The sequence below is a fragment of the Mercenaria mercenaria genome, chromosome 16 (genome assembly GCF_021730395.1).
Source record: "Mercenaria mercenaria strain notata chromosome 16, MADL_Memer_1, whole genome shotgun sequence".
NCBI classification, from domain to species: domain Eukaryota; kingdom Metazoa; phylum Mollusca; class Bivalvia; order Venerida; family Veneridae; genus Mercenaria; species Mercenaria mercenaria.
Genome location: NC_069376.1, coordinates 42,212,255 through 42,232,758, shown reverse-complemented (window position 1 = coordinate 42,232,758; position 20,504 = coordinate 42,212,255). Strand labels below are relative to the sequence as shown.

Sequence of the window (20,504 nt, the reverse complement as noted above, 5' to 3'; positions counted from 1 at the left end):
CCATTCCCGACAGGCGGGAATTAGACAAACATTTGATGTACCAACAAGGCTCTAGGGTGGGATTTAGACAAAAAAGGTTGTCTCTAGGGTGGGGATTTAGACAACATTTTTTTTGAAATGTCAAATTCCCCCGGGTCAGCCCGCCGCCCCCCTGGGCGGGCAAAATATTGACAGGTGCATAATTTGCATTTTCACAGTATTAATAACTGCATAATTAGGCAATCAAATACAAAAAAAAAAAAAAAAAAAACACGTCCAAAACATATTCATTAATATATCCAGATTTTATTTTGTATTATTATTACCCCTCCCAGTAAAAATTAAGTATAAAAAATTCTCAATATATAGTTTAAGTCAATCTGCATAATAAAAAAAATACATATAAGCCATTTCAACAGCATCTATTGTCCTCCCATTAATCAAAATATAATTTCTAAAGGCCAAAATAAAATTGGGAGTGAAAAGTTACCCCTTAAAAGAAAATGGGATTGAACAGTCAGGGGAGAAAAAGACTTGGGAGAGAAAAGGAATGAGAGTGAAAGCGCTGACACTCGTCTTGTTTGTAGTTTTTTTGTCTTTCCTGTAGTTAAAATGAATAATTTTTTTTTATCTAAAAAGTATTCTAACATCAAACTAATCAATGCAAACAAATGCGACAACAATGCAACAATTTTTGCTGCTGCTAGAAAAATAAATAATTTTCTTCCTACGAATATAAAAAAACTCACCAAGCACTCACGTGACCTTGATTGTTTACATAGGAGACAGGTGCTCCGCAAATTGCAAAAGTTTAATTGCAAAATAATTGAACAAGCAGTAAGTTATGTCCCTGCATTAAACATGCAAATCTTTTTGCTCAGACAGATAAAAAGATGCCAATACAGGTTGTACATCTGCATGACAGGCATTTACAGTAGTCGTGACAGCGTTTGCAGCAGTAGAAACAAGTGGGTGGGGTAGATTTTTTATAAACAGACCCTAATTTCGCCTGATTTGTACTCATTTCAGTCGGGCAAGTTTTATGATTATCCATTTGATACACATGGAGCATAATGATTAGCCAAATCGATTTAAGATATGGCACATTCCTGTGTAACGATGATTTGATGGGGATAGCCCGGTGTTGTATGAATCAAAAAGGCCCTTGTGGACGGTTTGGCCAGTCCAGCCATGGCCGGACCACATTTTGGCGAGCATAATATTGATCATACCAGTTTTTTCGCATTAAATTTCATCTTTTGCTATGATTAAAAGTGCTGAAATATTGCCTAGTTAATGTAATTTTCTACAACGGGCGGTATCTTGTCATTATTTTCCGCAGCCTGGTGCTGGTGTGAAAACATCTTCGGCACATCTATCGAAGGATTAATCTTAATTAAAAGCTTAACTATTAGATCTTTAATCCGGTGATTTAAAGGATGATTTCTTTTATAATCTGTAATTATTGTTTAAATAAAAAAACATGCCCTATGTTAAAATATTGAAAACATATTAATATTCATAACTTTATCACGACATCACAGAACATTACGGGTTCTAACTGACCAACCAGAGAGCTGCATTTTCGAGTACTGCCAGTTTCCACTTGGGTATAACAAAGTATATTTACAATGAACATATAGTGATTTTAAAAATAAATTTCGCACTATTTTAGAAATCAAATTAAGATTTCTCACTGCACATGCCCCAGATGATGCTACAAACTACAAGACCTGGAAGTTTCATTGAAATATCATATCGATTTAATACCTTTATTTTATTTAAAAGTTTGAGATTTTACACAGGGAGTCTATGATAAAGTCCAAGTAAAATGTAATCAATACCCAAGTGAAATAAACATCATTCCGCAATGTTTTGGACATGTTATAATTATGAATTGTATTTTTCGCAGCTAATGAAACAAAACTAACCGAGCTAATTTCTTCTGATTATTTGGGCTAAAACAGAAACAAAAGAATGAAAAGAAAACTATAATGGAGATATCTGTATCGGACTTAACCGTAGCATTAAGTTTGATGCCATCATCTGATGAGACTCACAGAGGGGTCAAAATAGTGATTTTCTGTGTCTTGGCTGACACTCGGAAACTAATTTAAAAATACATCAACATTTATAGCAATGTTCTAAAATTTGGCAAATGTTGGATAGTTGTCCTTGATAAAAATTATGACATTGACTGATAATCAGTTAACCAAATATGCTTTCAAGATGCAAGAAAAACGCACTTACTGGCATCCAAAATCTTAAAATTTTCTCGAACCCCCCTTAAGAGAGGAGGAAATCCCACTCTCATGCTCTCACTCCTCCCCTGCCTTCGGCACTCGCGGTCACATGGCCGGACCACTTTTGCGAAGCCGGTGACAGCCCAGATCAAGCCCTAATATTTGACACAAATGAAAGCCGTGTCTGAAATTCTAATCAGCACAAAACAGTATTTTGCATGGCTTAATTCTTAGCCTCATATTTCTGCTTTAGTATGAACCACAGAAAACCATGATTTAAAAAAAAAATAGTAATGAGAAAGAGGCCCGTCATTTAAAATGGCCCCTATTATGGAAGGGAAAAAGCCCTGACCTTTTATATAATTGTTTTTTTTTAGCTCACGTGAGTTTTCGTGATCGCTCGATGTCCGGTGTCTGTCTGTTGTCTGTCTGTCCGTCAACATTTAGCTTGTATATGCGATAGAGGCTGTATTTTTCAACTGATCTTCATGAAATTTTGTCAGAATGATTACCTTAATGAAATCTAGGCCGAGTTTGAAAATGGGTCATCTGGGGTCATAAACCAAGTCACCAGGTCAAATCAAAGAAAAACCTTGTGTATGCGATAGAGGCTGTGTTTTTCAACTGATGTTCATGAAATTTTGTCAGAGTTATAACTTTGATAAAATCTAGGCTAAGTTCGAAAATGGGTCATCTCGGGTCAAAAACTAGGTCACTAGGTCAAATCAAAGAAAAACCTTGGGTATGCCATATAGGCTGTATTTTTCAATTGATCTTCATGAAATTTGGTCAGAATAATTGCCTTGATGAAGTCTAGGCTTAGTTTGAAAATTGGTCATCTTGGGTCAAAAAGTAGGTCACTAGATCAAATCAAAGAAAAACTTTGTGTATGTGATAGAAGCTGTATTTTTCAGTTGATCTTCATGAAATTTGGTCAGAATGATTGCCTTGATGAAATTTAGGTCGAGATTGAATATGGTTCATCTGGGGTCAAAAACTAGATCAAATCAAAGAAAAATATTGTGTATGCGATAGAGGCTGTATTTTTCAATAATTGGTCTTCGAGAAATTTGGTCAGAATGATTGCCTTGATGAAATCTAGGCGGAGTTTGAATATGGGTCATCTTGGATTTAAAACTAGGTTACTAGGTCAAATCAAAGGAAAAACCTTGTGTATGCGATAGAGGCTGTATTTTTCAATTGAACTTCTTGAAATTTAGTCAGAATGATTGCCTTGATCAAATCTAGATCGATTTTGAATTTGGGTCATTTAGGAACAAAAACTAGGTCATTAGCTCAAATCAAAGAAAAACCTTGTGTATGCGATAGAAGCTGTATTTTTCAATTGATCTTCTTAAAATTAGGTCAGAATGATTGCCTTGATGAAATCTAGATTGAATTTGAATATGGGTCATCTGGGGTCAAAAACTAGGTCACGAGGTCAAATCAAAGAAAAACCTTGTGTATGCAATAGAGGCTGTATTTTTCAATTGATCTTTATGAAATTAAGTCAGAACGATTGCCTTGATGAAATTTAGGTCGAGATTGAATATGGGTCATCTGGGGTCAAAAACTAGGTCAAATCAAAGAAAAATATTGTGTATGAGATAGAGGCTGTATTTTTCAATAATTGGTCTTCGAGAAATTTGGTCAGAATGATTGCCTTGATGAAATCTAGGCGGAGTTTGAATAGGGGTCATCTTGGATCAAAAACTAGGTTACTAGGTCAAATCAAAGGAAAAACCTTGTGTATGCGATAGAGGCTGTATTTTTCAATTGAACTTCTTGAAATTTAGTCAGAATGATTGCCTTGATCAAATCTACCGGTAGATCGATTTTGAATTTGGGTCATTTAGGAACAAAAACTAGGTCATTAGGTCAAATCAAAGAAAAACCTTGTGTATGCGATAGAAGCTGTATTTTTCAATTGATCTTAAAATTAGGTCAGAATAATTGCCTTGATGAAATCTAGATTGAATTTGAATATGGGTCATCTGGGGTCAAAAACTAGGTCACGAGGTCAAATCAAAGAAAAACCTTGTGTATGCAATAGAGGCTGTATTTTTCAATTGATCTTTATGAAATTAAGTCAGAATGATTGCCTTGATGTAATTTAGGTTGCGGCTGAATATGGGTCATCTTGGATAAAAAAATAGGTCACTAGGTCAGATCAAAGAAAAACCTTGTGTATGCGATAGAAGCTGTATTTTTCAATTGATCTTCATGAAATTAGGTCAGAATGATTGCCTTGATGAAATCTAGGCTATGTTTGAATATGGGTCATCTGGGGTAAAAAACTAGGTCACTAGGTCATATCAAAGAAAATACTTGTTTAAACTCAAGAGACCACATTTTAGGTCCAATCCTAATGAAAATTTGCCAGAATATTTGTTTCCATGAAATCACTAGGTCAAACATGTTTACACTGTTATGGTGTGTTTCTCAGGTGAGCGACCTAGGGCCATCTTGGCCCTCTTTTTTTTTGTTGCATCAGTCCACAACAGACCTGATCATTAAATCACAACAATGAATGAATTATTCCATTTATTTCATCTGTAAGATTCAAGAATTCATGTCTGTTGAAAATAGTGCATTAATTTTATTAAATTATCCCAAACTACGAAATTTTAAGGCAATGAAATTAAATGATTCCACAGTATAGCTTGATAAGTAGCCAATCTTGGTAAATGGTGTTATTAGGTTCAGTTGAGTTCATTTTATCTTTCCATTTTAGGTGATGAGGTGAGACAATGAGAATGGAAGACTTAGAACTGACTGGGACCCGGCCCCCTTCGGTGACAGGTTCAAGACCCTCCTCTAGATCTTCACACCGACCCGGGTCTGGATACCATGTTGTTTCAGACAAATCAAATGTTGATGAACTACTCTTCACATCACATCACCCTAGGACTGAAAATGTGGCTAACTTTAAACCACCATGGACAAATACTCCACGCTGTAACACTGATATTGTAAGGGCTAAAAAGATGCCTAAAATGAAGCCGTTGCTATGGTCACCTGGTGAGGACCGAGCTACTTTTACTAGTCAGTCAGATAGGAAAGTTTATAAATCCTCAAATAAAGGACTCAGTCATACAGTAGATTTAGAACGGTTGAATAGATATAGGCCTGTTAAACAGAAGCCTTCATTTTGTGATGAATCTTTGTTTGGACCGAGGCTAGAGGAGCCTTCTTTTGAGGCACCGTGGGCTGAGAAAACCAAGAAACAGAAGCCGTTCCTGTTTTCCCCTCTTGACTATGCGAGATTAACAAGAGAAGGGTCAACAATGAGTGCTAAGTATTCTTCATCAGGAACACTGGATGGGAGGCCCCCATCTAGGCAAGGGAGGCGGCCAAAGACGGCCTCAACAAGACCTGTAACTGTGGAATGTGCTCAAGATATTCAAAACCCAACTTGGATACCATAACTTAACATTGCAGCTTTACATAGAATTATATCTAGATCTTTTGTAAAATGGAAAAAAGTCAGATATTTTATATATGAAATCAGAATGGTTGGGAAAAAAGGGTAAAATGGTTTCTTGGCTCATAAATAGATTAGCAAAGTAGGTAACAATTAATTGCAAGTGGAATTGCACTCAGAAGTTTTACTAGATAACATATTCTTACCAGTGTTTATAAAATGCAAACCATGAGCGACAAATTTACCTGCTTCATATTTGATCTCTAAGATATTGATCATATAGGTTATAACTATAAAGTTGTTTGTAAAATACAAACCATTGTTGGCAAATTGACATAATTATATCATTCTTGTATTTTATTAAAGCTTTGACCAAGGCATATGGCTAAGAACGTTTATTGGATGTGTTGTATGGGTTGTACAGTTCTAAAAGTTGCTTACAAAATACAACACAATCAGCAGTAGGATATAAAGTTCTAAAGTCATTGCAGTTAGAAAATATCAACCATAGATTGTAGCTGCGAATTTGAACCATAAACATGTATGTTGCTCATAGGGGAAGAGGGGAATTTTGCTTTAGATGTACTTTTTGTAATTCCTATGGAAACTTAACACTGTTTCATAATATCACTGATATATCTGATTATGAATTAATCAAGGCCTTTGTGTGGTTTTTTTTGTCTGATTTACCACAGTTAGGTATTTAGATGTGCAGGAATTGAACCAATGGGCTAATGCCTGAGTTGTTAAATATCCAAGAATCTGAATGATACTATTAGACTGACCAGATTCAGAATTGGTGTGACTTTCAACACAGATTGGATGTTTATTAATGCACTTGGAATGAAGTGATCTAAGCATAAACAATCATACTATTTAAGACATGCTAAAATTGGCATATTTAATGATTTCAGTGTAGTTCATTATCAGTAAATATTGTTCATTCTGCCATGGCTGGATTGGTTTGTCGGTTAAACATAGCAGGAAATCAAGCATTGTATATTCTGCAATAAACAATGAATTTGATGCAAAAACCATTGAGTAACCATTATGACATCATGACATCAAATTTTGGTGCATGATGCGACTTCAACGAGCATGTTACTTCAACGAGCATGTTACTGAAAATACAGTTGAACTTCATTCGCTGCAGCTCATCTGGTCAAGCAAAGTTGGTTTGAATTATCGGCAGTTTGAGCCAAAAGTATACATTTTATAAATATTTTGTCGAGACCTTAAAGGGAGTTGGAGCAATGGGTGGTGTACAAATTATCTGAGTTCAAGCAAACAAAGTTTGACTGTAATTACATAAAGGGCCATTTTGTCTTTTATTGTCTGATTAAGCACAGTTCATTAAAACCTGCATGTCTGGTGTTTAAACAATAGTGGTATTTCAGATAATAAAGTCATCATGAAGTCTTTGTTTGGAAAGATTTATTAAATAAACATCTTTAAATATTATTGTATGTATACTATGAGTTTGTATACTATGTATGAGTTTGTTAAATTTTATAAAGAAGAAATTTTAATTTTTTTTTCTACTAAATTCTTGCATCGTAGAGCTTGTGCTTGGGATTTAATAAACGTTTAAATCCTTTATTTTATATTCAGGTTGCGGCTTTGATCAGTATATTGGTGTATGGGAAGAGGGTCGATCAAAATGAGATTTTTAGATTTCGAATTAACAAGTTTGTAATAAATCATTGACTGATCTTGGAATTTAGGTTCATACGTAGATGTTTGATATCAGTTTCGTTTCTTTATGAAAACTATGTTTAAGATGGCATTGCATGTATTGTTTGAACTTGTTTTCATTCAACATACCTCATAAGTGTTTTATTTAATCACACTTGTTAAAAAATATTCAAAACCATTGTACATGTAATAGTATTTCACATTGTTTTATCTACAGTATTGTTAATTTATATACACTGCTTTTGTACCATGATTATTCTGTTTGATATATAGGTATATATATGTAAGTACCTTCTTGTAGAGTTTCTCCTTATTTTGTTATAGTAGTATATAAGTTACTTGACAATAATATCAAAATGTGGATGCCTTTTCTTGTAGATTAGATGGTAGTGTTCTCTGTTAATACCTTACTTTTGGTTTCAACTTTTCTTAACTAGGGGTTTTCCTTTATTTCTCTGTAAAAAAGACATACTAATATCATACACCATTCTTAAGAACTGTAAGGGAGGTAATAGAAAACCTTAAAAATTGTCAATATCATCACTATAGCTTTCAGTTATCATCAAAAACAATATTGATGAAAACTTCCAGATTTTATTCACACTCATGTGCTACATTGTATTCTTCATAGCACACAGCTGATATCTTTTTTTCTCCAACTTTAAAACTATAATTGAGCCACATCATGAGAAAAGCAACATAGTGCATTTGCGACCAGTATAGATCCAGACCAGCCTGCCCATCTGTGCAGTTTGGTCAGGATACATGCTGTTCGCATTCAAACCCAATTGCAATTAGGGAATCCCTTAGCGAACATTATGAATCCTTACCAGACTGTGCAGATGTGCAGGCTGGTCTGGATCCGTGCTGGTCGCAAATGCACTTTGTTGGTTTTCTCATGGTGCAGCTCATATGGAAATTCCTTCCGTTTTCATTTCATAGTAATTTTTCAAATTTTTGAACATCATATTAGTTAAACATAGATTTCCAATACATTTAAAATGTGTCTGTGTAAAAAAAGGTATGCATTATTTAATGTCAATATGAAAGTAAATTAGAAGTGGCTTCTGTTGCCAAGTGATAAAGGTCACTGACTTTGAAGCAATTGTTCCTCATCGACTTGGGTTCGAAACCTCCCTTGGGTATGTGAGGAAGTCATCAAGCTGGCTTGCAGAATGTTGGTGGTTCTACCAAGCCAGGTGCCGGCTTGTCATGAAATAAGCTGGAAACTCTCCATATAACCTGTAATTGTGTCAAAGTGACAATTAACAAAACAAAATAAAAAAATCATATGAGAATATATGAGGAAATGTACATGTATTTAGAAATATTTCTTTTATATTTTGTCACACTAGTTATTACTTTTTTGCCAAAATGTGAAATTTCACAGTGTTTTTGTTTTTTCATTTCTGCAAAAACATTTAATATTATAAGTCTTTATATTTATTTCCTTTTCGTTTTATTGTTTTATTTATTTTTTTATTTTTATGTAACCAAGTTTTGTTTTGAATCTGTGATGTTAATGCACTATGTTTCTGACATACACAGTTATCCTTCATTAAGTTGTTGGAAATAGATTCAGATGTTGAAAGTTGTTTTTCACATTCCAGATTTACAGTCTATTATTACTAAAGTTTTACATGCAAGTTGTTATCATTGCAATAGTAAAATTGTAACTTAACAGTTGTACTGAAAATAACTCGGTTACAGTCATGGCCCTTGTTTGACTTGGAAATTGTTGAATAATTAAGCATGCAGTCTTTTGAACAGTTGTTTTTGAGTTACATTGTATATGTTGTATAGTATGGTACTTGGTATCTGGTTGTAAATCAAGATAGATATTTGACTGACTGACTTTGAAGTTCCATTCCACATTACATTCTCATAATCACCATTTTAGTGGATAATAAATTCAGTAACTTCGTTGTTGAACTTGAAGTGGTGTTTCACGATTATATTTCTGTTACATTTTTATTGTCACAGCTTTGCTGGATGGTATTTGATATTGAGTTTACACACATAATTGAAACTTCATTACTGGAGTTAAATTTGTTTTCCACATTCCATTCCTTTGTTCACTGATATATTATTTGGTGTTTAATTTTCAGTATAAAGTCAAGGTAATGTCTCAAACACTTCACGGTTACTTAATCGTAGTAGTACAGAACCAAACACATGCTATATTTTCAGACCTGTTTGCCAATAAATCCTATGTTTATCTTGAATATTTTTAATATCTCATGGGTTTCATTTCATCATCGTCCTTTGATATTTTTGTTGATGTAACATAAGGATAGGTAGGTCGATGTATTATACACTAAACGTGTAACAGTTGGAATGGGAGCATTGTAAAGATTTAAGCTTTTGTAAAATGTTATATTTAGGATTTGGTGCAAAGAAAAGCAATACATAAGGATTTTGTTTATTATTTTCACATATGATACACATATTATGTTAACATTTTTTACACATATTAGATATATATTTGCTGTGTTAAATTGATATAAAGAAAGAAATCAATTAAACAACTAAATGTTGACCTTGCCTAGTCAAACAGACTTTGTAAAATTGTTTTAAAGTTGAATCCTGAAAGCTGTAAAACCACCCCTGTAACTTTGATATCTAAATTATAATTTGATGTAAAATGCTATTAGTTATTGTAAATATTTATTGTTTTTAAGAGAGGTAAATTCAGTAGTAAAATAAAGTCTATATCTGCTTATACTGTTGTTTAATTGTATGTGATAAGAACTGTTGAGTAGAATATACGCCCGTCCACAAACATACTGTTAAAATGTATACACACACCGGTCCACTAATCCACCCAGTCCTCTGCATGTTAAAAGATATATCCACCCATCACTGCCTAATTAAAAGATATCCACCCATTCCTCTGCCTATTAAAAGATATATCAACCCATCCGTCTGTCTGTTAAAAGATAGCGCTACTCATCTGTCTGTATGTTAATAGGTGCACCGATTCATCTTACTATAAAAAGATATTTCCACCCATCCGCCACCAAAAAGACATGCAAGTTTTCCATTATGCCTGTTAAAACATTATCTCTTATTAAAACATCTGTACAACACCCATGTACATATTAGTATTAAAACATACAAATATTATTGGCATTAAAACATACAGATATTATACAAACGTCTGCCTTTTAAATGTCTAAAACATAAAACATCCACCCTTCGGCCTGTTGATAAAAATATATATCATATAAATATAATCTCTAAACCAAAAATCTGAGTAAACAAAATTTAATGTTTCTGCAGTTTTCAAAGTCCAGGGCATGATGTATGGAGGAAATTATGAATTACAGACTGATAACATCGATGCTTCCATTCTGTGATTTATTTATCATGTCTGTCTTCTCACAGCCGTTTTTCCCGGCGGTTGCCTCCAAATAGTTCATTGGTATCTCAACAGGATCGTTTCCATTCACTGAAAAATTACAATACACAGTGAAGCAAATTAAAATTGAAAAACTTTTATTAACAATGCCATACAACTTGCATGGGAAAAGTGGAAGTCAGTTGTTAGGTCGCAGACTGCAAATCACTTGTCCCATACCTCTGCGGGCTCTAGCTTCACTGGGTTCGTCACGTGGGAAGTTATCCAGCTAGACTGCTTAAGGTCTTTCTGACTGACTGTCCAGAGGTTCTCCATCATTAAATGCTTGAAATCTGCCAAATGACACAAACTTTGTATGTGCAAGTTAAACACCACCAACAACAAAATTTGAAATATCCGTTTAATTTTGTAAACCATTTAATAGCAGTTTTTTCGGACTTCGGAAAAGCTTCTCCCTAGCGAATCGGGAGAATCATACAAAAGTTGAGGACTACTTACGCAGTTTCTTCGCAGCGTCCGAGTATGACAGTACATTCTTGTAAGGATCGAACACAAATTTATATGCCAGAGCTCCAATACTTCCACCAAGGATTGGACCAGCCCAGTATACCTGGCGAGAATTATTCGTTAAACATATTACCTCCTTAAATATATCAAACTGAATAGGATTTCCAATAGCATTGAAACGCTAGCGCATTACATTTTTAATTCATGGGTGCCTTACACCTCAACATAAGAAAGAGACACTTTGAACGAACAAATAAACATCTTCTGGTGCTCGTAGAACCGTTTGAAATATTTTGTTTTTAAACGTTTTATCATTTAAGCATACATGTTTTGAAGAGAACATTATGAAATGTTTAGACGAAAAATATGGAGTAACAATAAGAAGTACAAAATTATGTAACAGATCCACATACCCAATGGTTTGTAAACGAATTTGATACAAAAGCTGCACTGAATGACCGAGCCGGATTCATGCTGGCGCCCGTGAAAGGGATCTGTCGGCAACAAATAAATCATTTTAACAGAAACTCCTGGTTCTTGAAAAATAAAATACTTTCACGTCTATCAATAACTATATATTCTAAACTAATTCAGATTCCAACAATTTTTAGCTGAAATTATGAAATATCTATTCTATTTCAGACCTAGACTAAGTTTAGATAAATAGTTTCCTAAAACAAAAGTTAATTGAATTCAACATGTAAAACACTACAAGGCAATGGAAATCAAGAAGTAAAAGATGTCTGGCCGAATTAGTTCGTATTTTAATGATATTATTCAATGAATTTGCTAAGATACAGCAATGACAACTGAAATCAACTTACTCCAGCTAAATTCACACCAGCAATTGTGAATCCAATACCTACAGCCTCGCTTCCAAAAAATGGCCGGTTTGGGTCAATGCAGCCGTACACAGAAATGACAACAATAAAAGTGAAAACAACTTCGCATGCAAATCCCTGTACAGCATCAATCCTCGGATTGACCATGTTTACACCAAGGTTACCATGGAGTTCGTCTGGCGTCACACTAAAATAGATGTATATTATGTTATTTCAAAGTATTTTGAGAAATTTTGATGCTTTTGTGGAAATAGTACCAGCAGTTTGCTTTGATTTGCATACTCTGTATTAGAACATTTTGCTCACAACTTCACTGATTCTTGAACTGCAAATAGAGAGAATTTAGACGCGACATTACTGAAATGCCAGAATAAAAATGTTCCTTGCACGATATCTTTTATATAAGAATGACATTTCGGCAAACCAACAAAATGAGCGAACTTGCGTAAATTTTTTACTAGTATATCAGTGATACTAATTTATTTATAATCATAACTGTCTCACCCTTTTAAAATTAAGACACCTAGAGATCCGCCGCTGCACTGGGCAATGACATAAAGAAACGCACGAAGCGGGCTTATGGTCCTTCCAACCGCAAAAGATATAGTCACAGCAGGGTTCATGAAAGCACCGGACACGTGACCAAACATTTGGATACATATTGCTATCATAAGCCCTGACGCCAGCGCATTCTGAAAATGAAAGAAGATATAGGTGATAAAGTGTAACAGAACCAGTTATTTGGATATTGAAATAATCTGATAACGGCATTTACTTCACGCTATTCTACCATAAAACTGCTGTTATTGTGATTTTCAAAGGGATTTAAACAGTTCAACAGGAGGCAAAGTGATATACACACTGTCGAAAACCCAAATGTTTAACTGTCCCATAAAGCATAATTAAAACTAAGCAAATTATCACTAATTGATAAGGCTTAAAAAAATTCTTTGTTTCCGGTAACATGCTAAAAAAAATTACGGTAGGTAGGTCGGAAAATTTTTTTTTTTGAATTTTTTTTAATAAGAGACTTTTCGGAAATTATTTTTGTGTCAAAAAATGAATACAAATAAGGGGGTTATGCCTTTAGAGCACCAGTAAGTTGATTTCTAACATCACTGGCCATGTTTAAAGCATAAAAAGTGCAGTTTTGCAAAAGTTGAAAAAAAAATTCTCCAAGGCCATAAAAACATTTAGGGTCGGGCCAAAAATTTAGGGTAGGTCGGGATACCGGAAACAAACAATTTTTTTTATGCCTAAAGAATTTATTTAATTTAAAAGTTTACACGTTTTATACTCTAGAATAGCATTTACGTACGTTTGTTTCCAATCAAATCACCTGCAGAATCCCTCTTGAAACGTTACAGGACCAACTATTCCGTCGGGATTCCGCAATATTATAACACGAAAAGATATCATATAAAGGGCTTTGCCTTACCTTTACAACACTAGCTTCCGATCCTTCCACTGGTACAAGTGGTACAGCAGCCATTGTGGCTATAAATAGAAACACCATGGTAGCAATGAATTCTGCGAATACTGCGCGCCAAAATCCACGAGACTTTAGTTCTTGAAGCATCCCTGATGGAGAATCTCCTGTTCGGACCTTTTCTATTCGTCTGGACAAGTCTAGAAAATATCCATCCATGTTTGGATCTTGAAACTCTTTTTCTAAATTTTCTGCAAATGCAAAGTGATGGAGTAGCAGATTGTTAATTTCAGAAATAATAATTGCATGATATTGTAAATACTGCCGGTCCACTTAATACTGTATTCCTAACATAATTACAAAATTTTGATACATACTCGCATGCAGACATTTTAAAGATATACTTTTGAACCACTATGAACATTGATAAAAAGGGAATAAAGTTTCCTATGGGACCCATATTTGTTACTCTGTATTTCTATCCAAGTTAAGTTAATGAAATAAATTCAGTTATCACATGTTTGACGTCGCGGGAGTGTAATAAAGCCATTAAATAAAAATGGTAATACACTAGTGTAATAAAGCTTTGACGTTGACGTCGTTATAAGTATACGAGACGTTGGTGAAATTGACTTGTTTATAATTATAGTAAAAGAATGTAGAATTTCTGATGTTTTAAAAGGAAAAACTAACATGTGATAAAAAGAATATTACATTTGTGTCTTTCCATATTGAATTTATTAAACTCGTTGAATAAAATTAATAAAATGCTCGGCAGAGCCTCGCATTATATTATTTTATTCAACTCGTTTAATAAATTCAATATGGAAAGACACTCATGTAATATCCTCTATTTATATAATTAAGTGTCCGTACTCTTAGACAAAATATAAACGTAATGTTTAATATGAACACACATAATACTAGTTAAACAAACTAATTCAACATGAATATTAAACAAAAAGAAACAACAACAGCAATGACAACAATTACTAAACAGATTAAAAAGTAACAGTACTCACTTAAAAAGCTCTCTATCTCAAAATTATTTTGAGCCAAAGTCATCAGAATCCTGACAGATGTCAATGCACTCTTTTCTCGATGTAGATAAGTTTAAAAATGAGAAGAAGCGACCGGTGTCTGTATGTTTTGTCTCGCATTAAGCTTAATTTGTAAAGGTGCTCTTTATTATGTATGTATTTTCCTCATTTACTAAACAATATTTTAATTCATCTTCACCAGTATTATCAGTGTTTACATACATTTATGTTGAATAATTTTCATAGGGTCCTCCGTGGCCGAGTAGTAGAGGCTTCTGACCCCTCACCTATGGTGGTTCGAGCCTCGCTTGTGGCGCAAAAGTTTTCGTGTAAGGAACCATTCCAGCTGACTTACTGAAGGTCCGTGGTTCAAGGTCGATGGTTCTGCCATATGACCAATAATTGTATCAGTGTGACCCCACCCACATAAAAAAATAGAAAAAAAAAACAGTTATCATACTGTTTCTTACGTACGAAATACACAACATCATATATGAAAATTTCTTGCATACCAGACGGGGATTTCCGGTATTTTTACCGGTGCTGGAAAAATCCATCTTACACCCCGGGGTGTAAGATGACTCTCGTGTTGTAAATGACGTATTACAAACTACATATATGTAGAAGATTCATGTAATAATTCATATTTTATTTAAAAAAAAAACGGAATAACAATTCAATACCTTGACACTCAAATCACGTTATTTTATCAAAAATTCATAACGTTACGCTGCAAATGATAAAACAAAACCGGAACTTAACATTGTTATTTGTTTTGAAACGTCATGACGTCTTTCCTGTTTACGGACGTTGGTTTCCCGCGCTTTGTTTATATACACTGCTATAAGAAATAGTTCTAAAAAGATTTTTTTTATTTTTTATTATTATTTCTGGAAATCGGTATGCAAGAAAAAGATTCTGTCACTGGTTATAGGTTCAGATGGAAATATCCGGCTCTCGGGTAATTGTTTAGGCGGTAACTCGGTAGGGAGCCTCGTTACCACCTAAACAGTTACCCTCGAGGCCGGATATTCCCATCTGCACCTATAACCAGTGACAGAATCTTATAATCAAAATTGTAATTATATGACGTCAAAATCCTGATATGAAACTTTGGTGTGCAACACAGTCATGATTTAATTTCCGGATTTTTTCCAAATAATTTGGAGCTTTTTTACGATGAATCAAACTGTACACGCACAACTTCTCTATGATGCGTTTTTCTTTTATCCGAGGACATTTGACAATCAATTTAAAACATGTACTCAAATTTTATGAGGCAGGAAGGATTGATTCACACTACAACAGAAAGGACTGGACCGGAATGGAACGGAATGATTCTCGCTTGAACAGACCGTTTCGGACCACAACGTTTATGCGCAGAACGGGTATGAATTTACAAGAACAAGGGGGATATAATAAAAGAGAAATAAGAGAGACTATATTTAAACAAAAGAAACGTTTACAGACATTAACCGAGCTATAAGTATACAATTTGTCATAGCACATACATATAATGAACCCGAAAATATGTTTTGCACGTTATAATCATGAAATGAATATTATATTTTTCTTTCAACTACGTTTCTGATAAAGTAACTGATAAAGTACCTTTAAAATATAGGATCGGTTTATACGAATTAGCCGGTTAAGACACGGGTATCATGTTGATTTATAATATCGTATGTTATTTGTTTGAGATATGTAAACTCGAATTAAGCGAGATGTTCGACATAAAAGATATCTTGAAATAAATCTAGAACATTGTATAGCCATTGAAGAAAGTATTATCATTATCATTTTATCTGTTTACTACGTAAATTTAATCCAGTTAAAAAAACATAAGGCTGAAGACTGTAACTAGATCAGCTTATAAACGAGCTAGATAAAGAATTTCAATCGTTGATTTTATCACTTATGATATCTTAAATGACACATTTTATACGATTTCAAACACTTTGATGTCTGTTTTGATAATTTCTTTACTTCTACATCATAGGATTAATGTACATGTTTACTTGTTTACCCTATAAAATACTTCGGCAGGTCAGGCAATAAAGGTTTTCGGGCCGTGTTGGGCCAAGATAAAAACATGCATTTGTTAATTATTCGTTTTTTTTTCGTCACTAGCCTTTGAGCCGGACATGTAGACGTGGTAGTCAGATATTCGGACTTATTTTGTCATATTTTGCAAAATACAATTTTTATAAAATTAGCAATATATATACGGAAATGACTGGATACACCAGTTTATAGTTCGAATCCCGTCTTGAAAAATGCAGTATCTTTAATGCGGTATTTATTTTCAGTTGTATTAATACCTTCCACTCATTTCCCCTGTTTACCAACATAGATTTATTGTACACAAACTCGACAACATAACACATTTGTAAAAAAAATCCTGTTAGGTATTCGAACCATGGACAAACATGTATTGTAGACTACGTGCATAAGTACTTGTCTAAACTATTGAACGCTTCGGTCAGACGCAGTTTTCATATACATAGGTTTTAAATGTATTAACATAACTAAACATAACTAAACTAACTAACTTACTGTTAGGAGGGATATGTCAAGCTTCACTTAAATTTTCAATGTTCCCTTTTCAAGAAGGACCTTTTTACTTCAAAAACTGCAATGCCTAGGATTCAAGAATCAAGATCTACACGACATTTAATAGAGCTTCATGGTTACAGTGCTGAACATATACGGCGCTGAATCTGCTCTAATGTGATCATATAGGCAGCTCTTTGAGATTTTTTTAAATAATTGTATCATTTTTGGGAAAGTGTATTTATCAAAAACGATAAGATCCTTCGCAAGCATGGAACATAAACATCAAGCAAAATAACTTCCAGGGTTAAATTTGGTTGAGTCTAAACAAAAGTTTGAAGTCACTTACAAACTGATTTTAAACAACGTACAGTTTTAGGAGACGGCTTGAAGGTATTTTAACAAGTAATGTAATACAGTATAATTGAGCCGCGGCATGAGAAAACCAACATAGTGGCTTTGCGACCAGCATGGATCCAGACCAGCCTGCGCATCCGCGCAGTCTGGTCAGGATACATGCTATTCGCTTTCAAAGCCTATTGCAATTAGATAAACCGTTAGCGAACAGCATGGATCCTGACCAGACTGCGCGGATGCATGCTGGTCGCAAAGTCACTACCCAGCAGGCACACAACGTTGAAACAACGTTGATTCAACGTTTAAATTTGGTCGTGACGTTGATCAACCTTATTTCAACCTTCAGCAACCATAGGCGATGCTCTTTTGCTGTTTGGTCGCTAACTGACGTTGAATAAACGTTGAATATTGATCATGTTTCGACCTTCTTGCAAGGTTAAGATAAAAAGAGGTGCTTTGAAAATTGTTTCAAGATCAATACTGACTTTCGTTTATTAATCGTACACTCAGATTGCCAGTATGGCATTAAAATACATGTTATTTATTATTGCGCCTGTGCATGTGGCATGATACATTTTTAACATATCTTAATTAAGTGTGTGATTCTAGTTTATTTCTACAGTTTCAATAAAATTCATAATTACAGGCATATATTTCGACTTAATTATAGTAGTTACTATAACAGTTTTCTCCGATTTTCAAAAATAAGTCTCAGACTGTTATTGAATTTCTAAGTTCAAAACACCCATACATAAATGGTAAATTCAGAACTTAAACACAATAAAGTTTTTCAAAATCAAGTCGTGCTTTTGCAGCATGCATCTACCATAAGCTCTTTATAAACAGGATAAAAATGTATGCTTGCATTCCCTATGTGCCTATTGGTCATTAATCCCCTGATGTCCTAATCCTATACATTATTATTCCTTTTGCAAACAAAAATCTCGCACGATTTTATAAGACTTGAATTTCATTTGTAATGATTTATCAAAAATTAGCCAGATTACTTAATACTTTCAGAAAAACGCTGCACACGGTTATAATCTCAAACGAGGATTACTGGACATAAATTTAGACTTGATGCAGTTTAGTGTTTTTAAATCATGAAATATTAAATGAATAAGTCCCCAACCATTTATCAACATTATGTCAACGTCTAACAAATCCCAGTTTAGAAGTTACGCGATTGCAAGTCTGTGACCAACTACGGGTATCAAGTCAATCAACCACTGACAATACAGTATCTAACAATCAGCCTATTTTAAATAATATTTGGTTGACTTCAACCAGAATTCAATGTTAAATCAACGTTGCATCAATGTTGAATCAACGTTATTTCAACCTTAAAATCAACGTTGAATAATGGTTGAAGCTTCAACGTTGTTTCAACTTTCAAAATAAAATGTAAATTCAACCAAAATTCAACGTTGAATCGACGTTGCTGTGCCTCCTGGGTATGATGTTTTTCTCATGGCGCGACTCATGTGAATAATACACAATACCATACACTTTAACTGTAATGTAGATACAGAGAGTTATGATGATACTACTTTAAGAAAACCAAAAAAAAAAAAAAAAAAAAAAAAAAAAAAAAAAATAAATAAGTAAATAAATAAGCTGATGATTTTCGACAGCAAATATACCCAATGTCATAAAGTCTTATACATGTCAATGCAAATTATTCCTGTTTTCAAGCTTTATTTACAGCTTTTGAAAACTACTCCGGTTTAACGCATAAACCATTTATACGATTACTTCAAGTTTGTATCTAACTTACCAATAAACGTAATACAATATATTAAGTTTTTGTTTATACACAAATATTAGTAGTAAACATTTTTGAATAGTTCAGTATTTTCGTTTTAACATTCTAAATACGCAATAACAGGCGGAGGGAGATAAGTGTACCTTAATTTCGAATCAAACGCTTGTTTAGCTTCAGACTTGTCTCTCTTTAAAGTTCCCTCATACAAACATTCATAAGTTATGTGATATGTAACATAGCTATTCGAAAGCTCCTACAGCTACAGAATTTCAATAATATATTTTGTGAAAGTTGCTTAATTTAATAATAATTGACTTTTTTTCACTGTTTTTGTATGTGATTTGTTGTTCTTTTTTTTACTTTTATATAAGAAAACTGTAAACAGATTTTTTTTTTTACATCGATCCTACTGTTTGTTCAGCCTAAATCGTTACAGATTTTTGTTTGTTTTGCAAGATGAAGGTATTTATCAATCTGAAGGTCTCCAAGGGTAAACAGAAGAAAGGTCTTTCCAATCTTTTAAAATATCTCTCATAAGGTTAATTTTATGGCCACAAATGTAATTTCCCCTAGTAAAAATTGGGCAAAATCACAATTCTGGAAAATTAGAAACTTTAAGAAATGTGTGAAAGGAATTGGCTTTTAGGCTGATTAAGACATCCTGAAAGTTTTATAATAGTTTATCATCAAATTAGCCACAATTTAAATCTAAAATATCCTAAATGACAATCAAAAATACCCTACCAAATTCGTATTTTTAATGGTCCATGCAGAATTAATCAAGTATTTTGAAAAATTAAGACATTCCTGTAAAACCCCTAGGAGTTTCTTAGAATGATATATTATACCAATGGTATTGCCCTATATTTAAAATGAGTTGAGTAAAATGCAGCCTGAGCACGGTTATTAACCTTTAGCCTGCTGGCAGCAAGTGATTAATGTCGACCAGGATCAGCCTGCATATCTGTGCAGGCTGAACATGGTCTGCTCTGCTCACTATTCAAAAGTAAATTTTCAGTAAACACCCTTTTGAATACATGACAAAATGAGCTATAACATATACAGTATATTCGCGATGCTACGAATCGCAATTTAACGAAATACCGGTATATTAGGCACATCCCTGGTGTTTGCCATAATAATCGTGCATTTTCTAAAAATTGTCATCGAATTTAACAGGAGCAGACGAAAGACTGAGTGGCCTGGCCGGGTGGTCAAGGTCGATCACTCCGTGGCCGGGTGGTAAAAGTCGATGACATGGTGCCCGAGTGGTTGAGGATTACCTGTCCCATGCCTTTGTGGGTGGGAA

General features: G+C 33.9%; 2 protein-coding genes across 2 annotated transcripts; one reads left to right on the top strand and one right to left on the bottom strand.

Moving 5' to 3' along the window:
- The first annotated feature begins 660 nt into the window (after window positions 1-660).
- Window positions 661-10,063, top strand: LOC123539796 (RBPJ-interacting and tubulin-associated protein 1-like). Its single transcript, XM_045324571.2, has 2 exons — window positions 661-816; window positions 4,957-10,063. The coding sequence occupies exon 2, from the start codon at window positions 4,973-4,975 to the stop codon at window positions 5,648-5,650; it is 678 nt and encodes a 225-aa protein (XP_045180506.2). The 5' UTR covers window positions 661-816; window positions 4,957-4,972; the 3' UTR covers window positions 5,651-10,063.
- On the bottom strand, window positions 9,721-15,053 carry LOC123539795 (lens fiber major intrinsic protein-like). Its single transcript, XM_053526846.1, has 7 exons — window positions 14,503-15,053; window positions 13,490-13,731; window positions 12,556-12,743; window positions 12,034-12,238; window positions 11,623-11,703; window positions 11,201-11,312; window positions 9,721-10,792 (listed from the first exon to the last, which is right to left on the bottom strand). The coding sequence occupies exons 1-7, from the start codon at window positions 14,543-14,545 to the stop codon at window positions 10,665-10,667; spliced, it is 999 nt and encodes a 332-aa protein (XP_053382821.1). The 5' UTR covers window positions 14,546-15,053; the 3' UTR covers window positions 9,721-10,664.
- Between the last annotated feature and the right edge of the window lie 5,451 nt (window positions 15,054-20,504).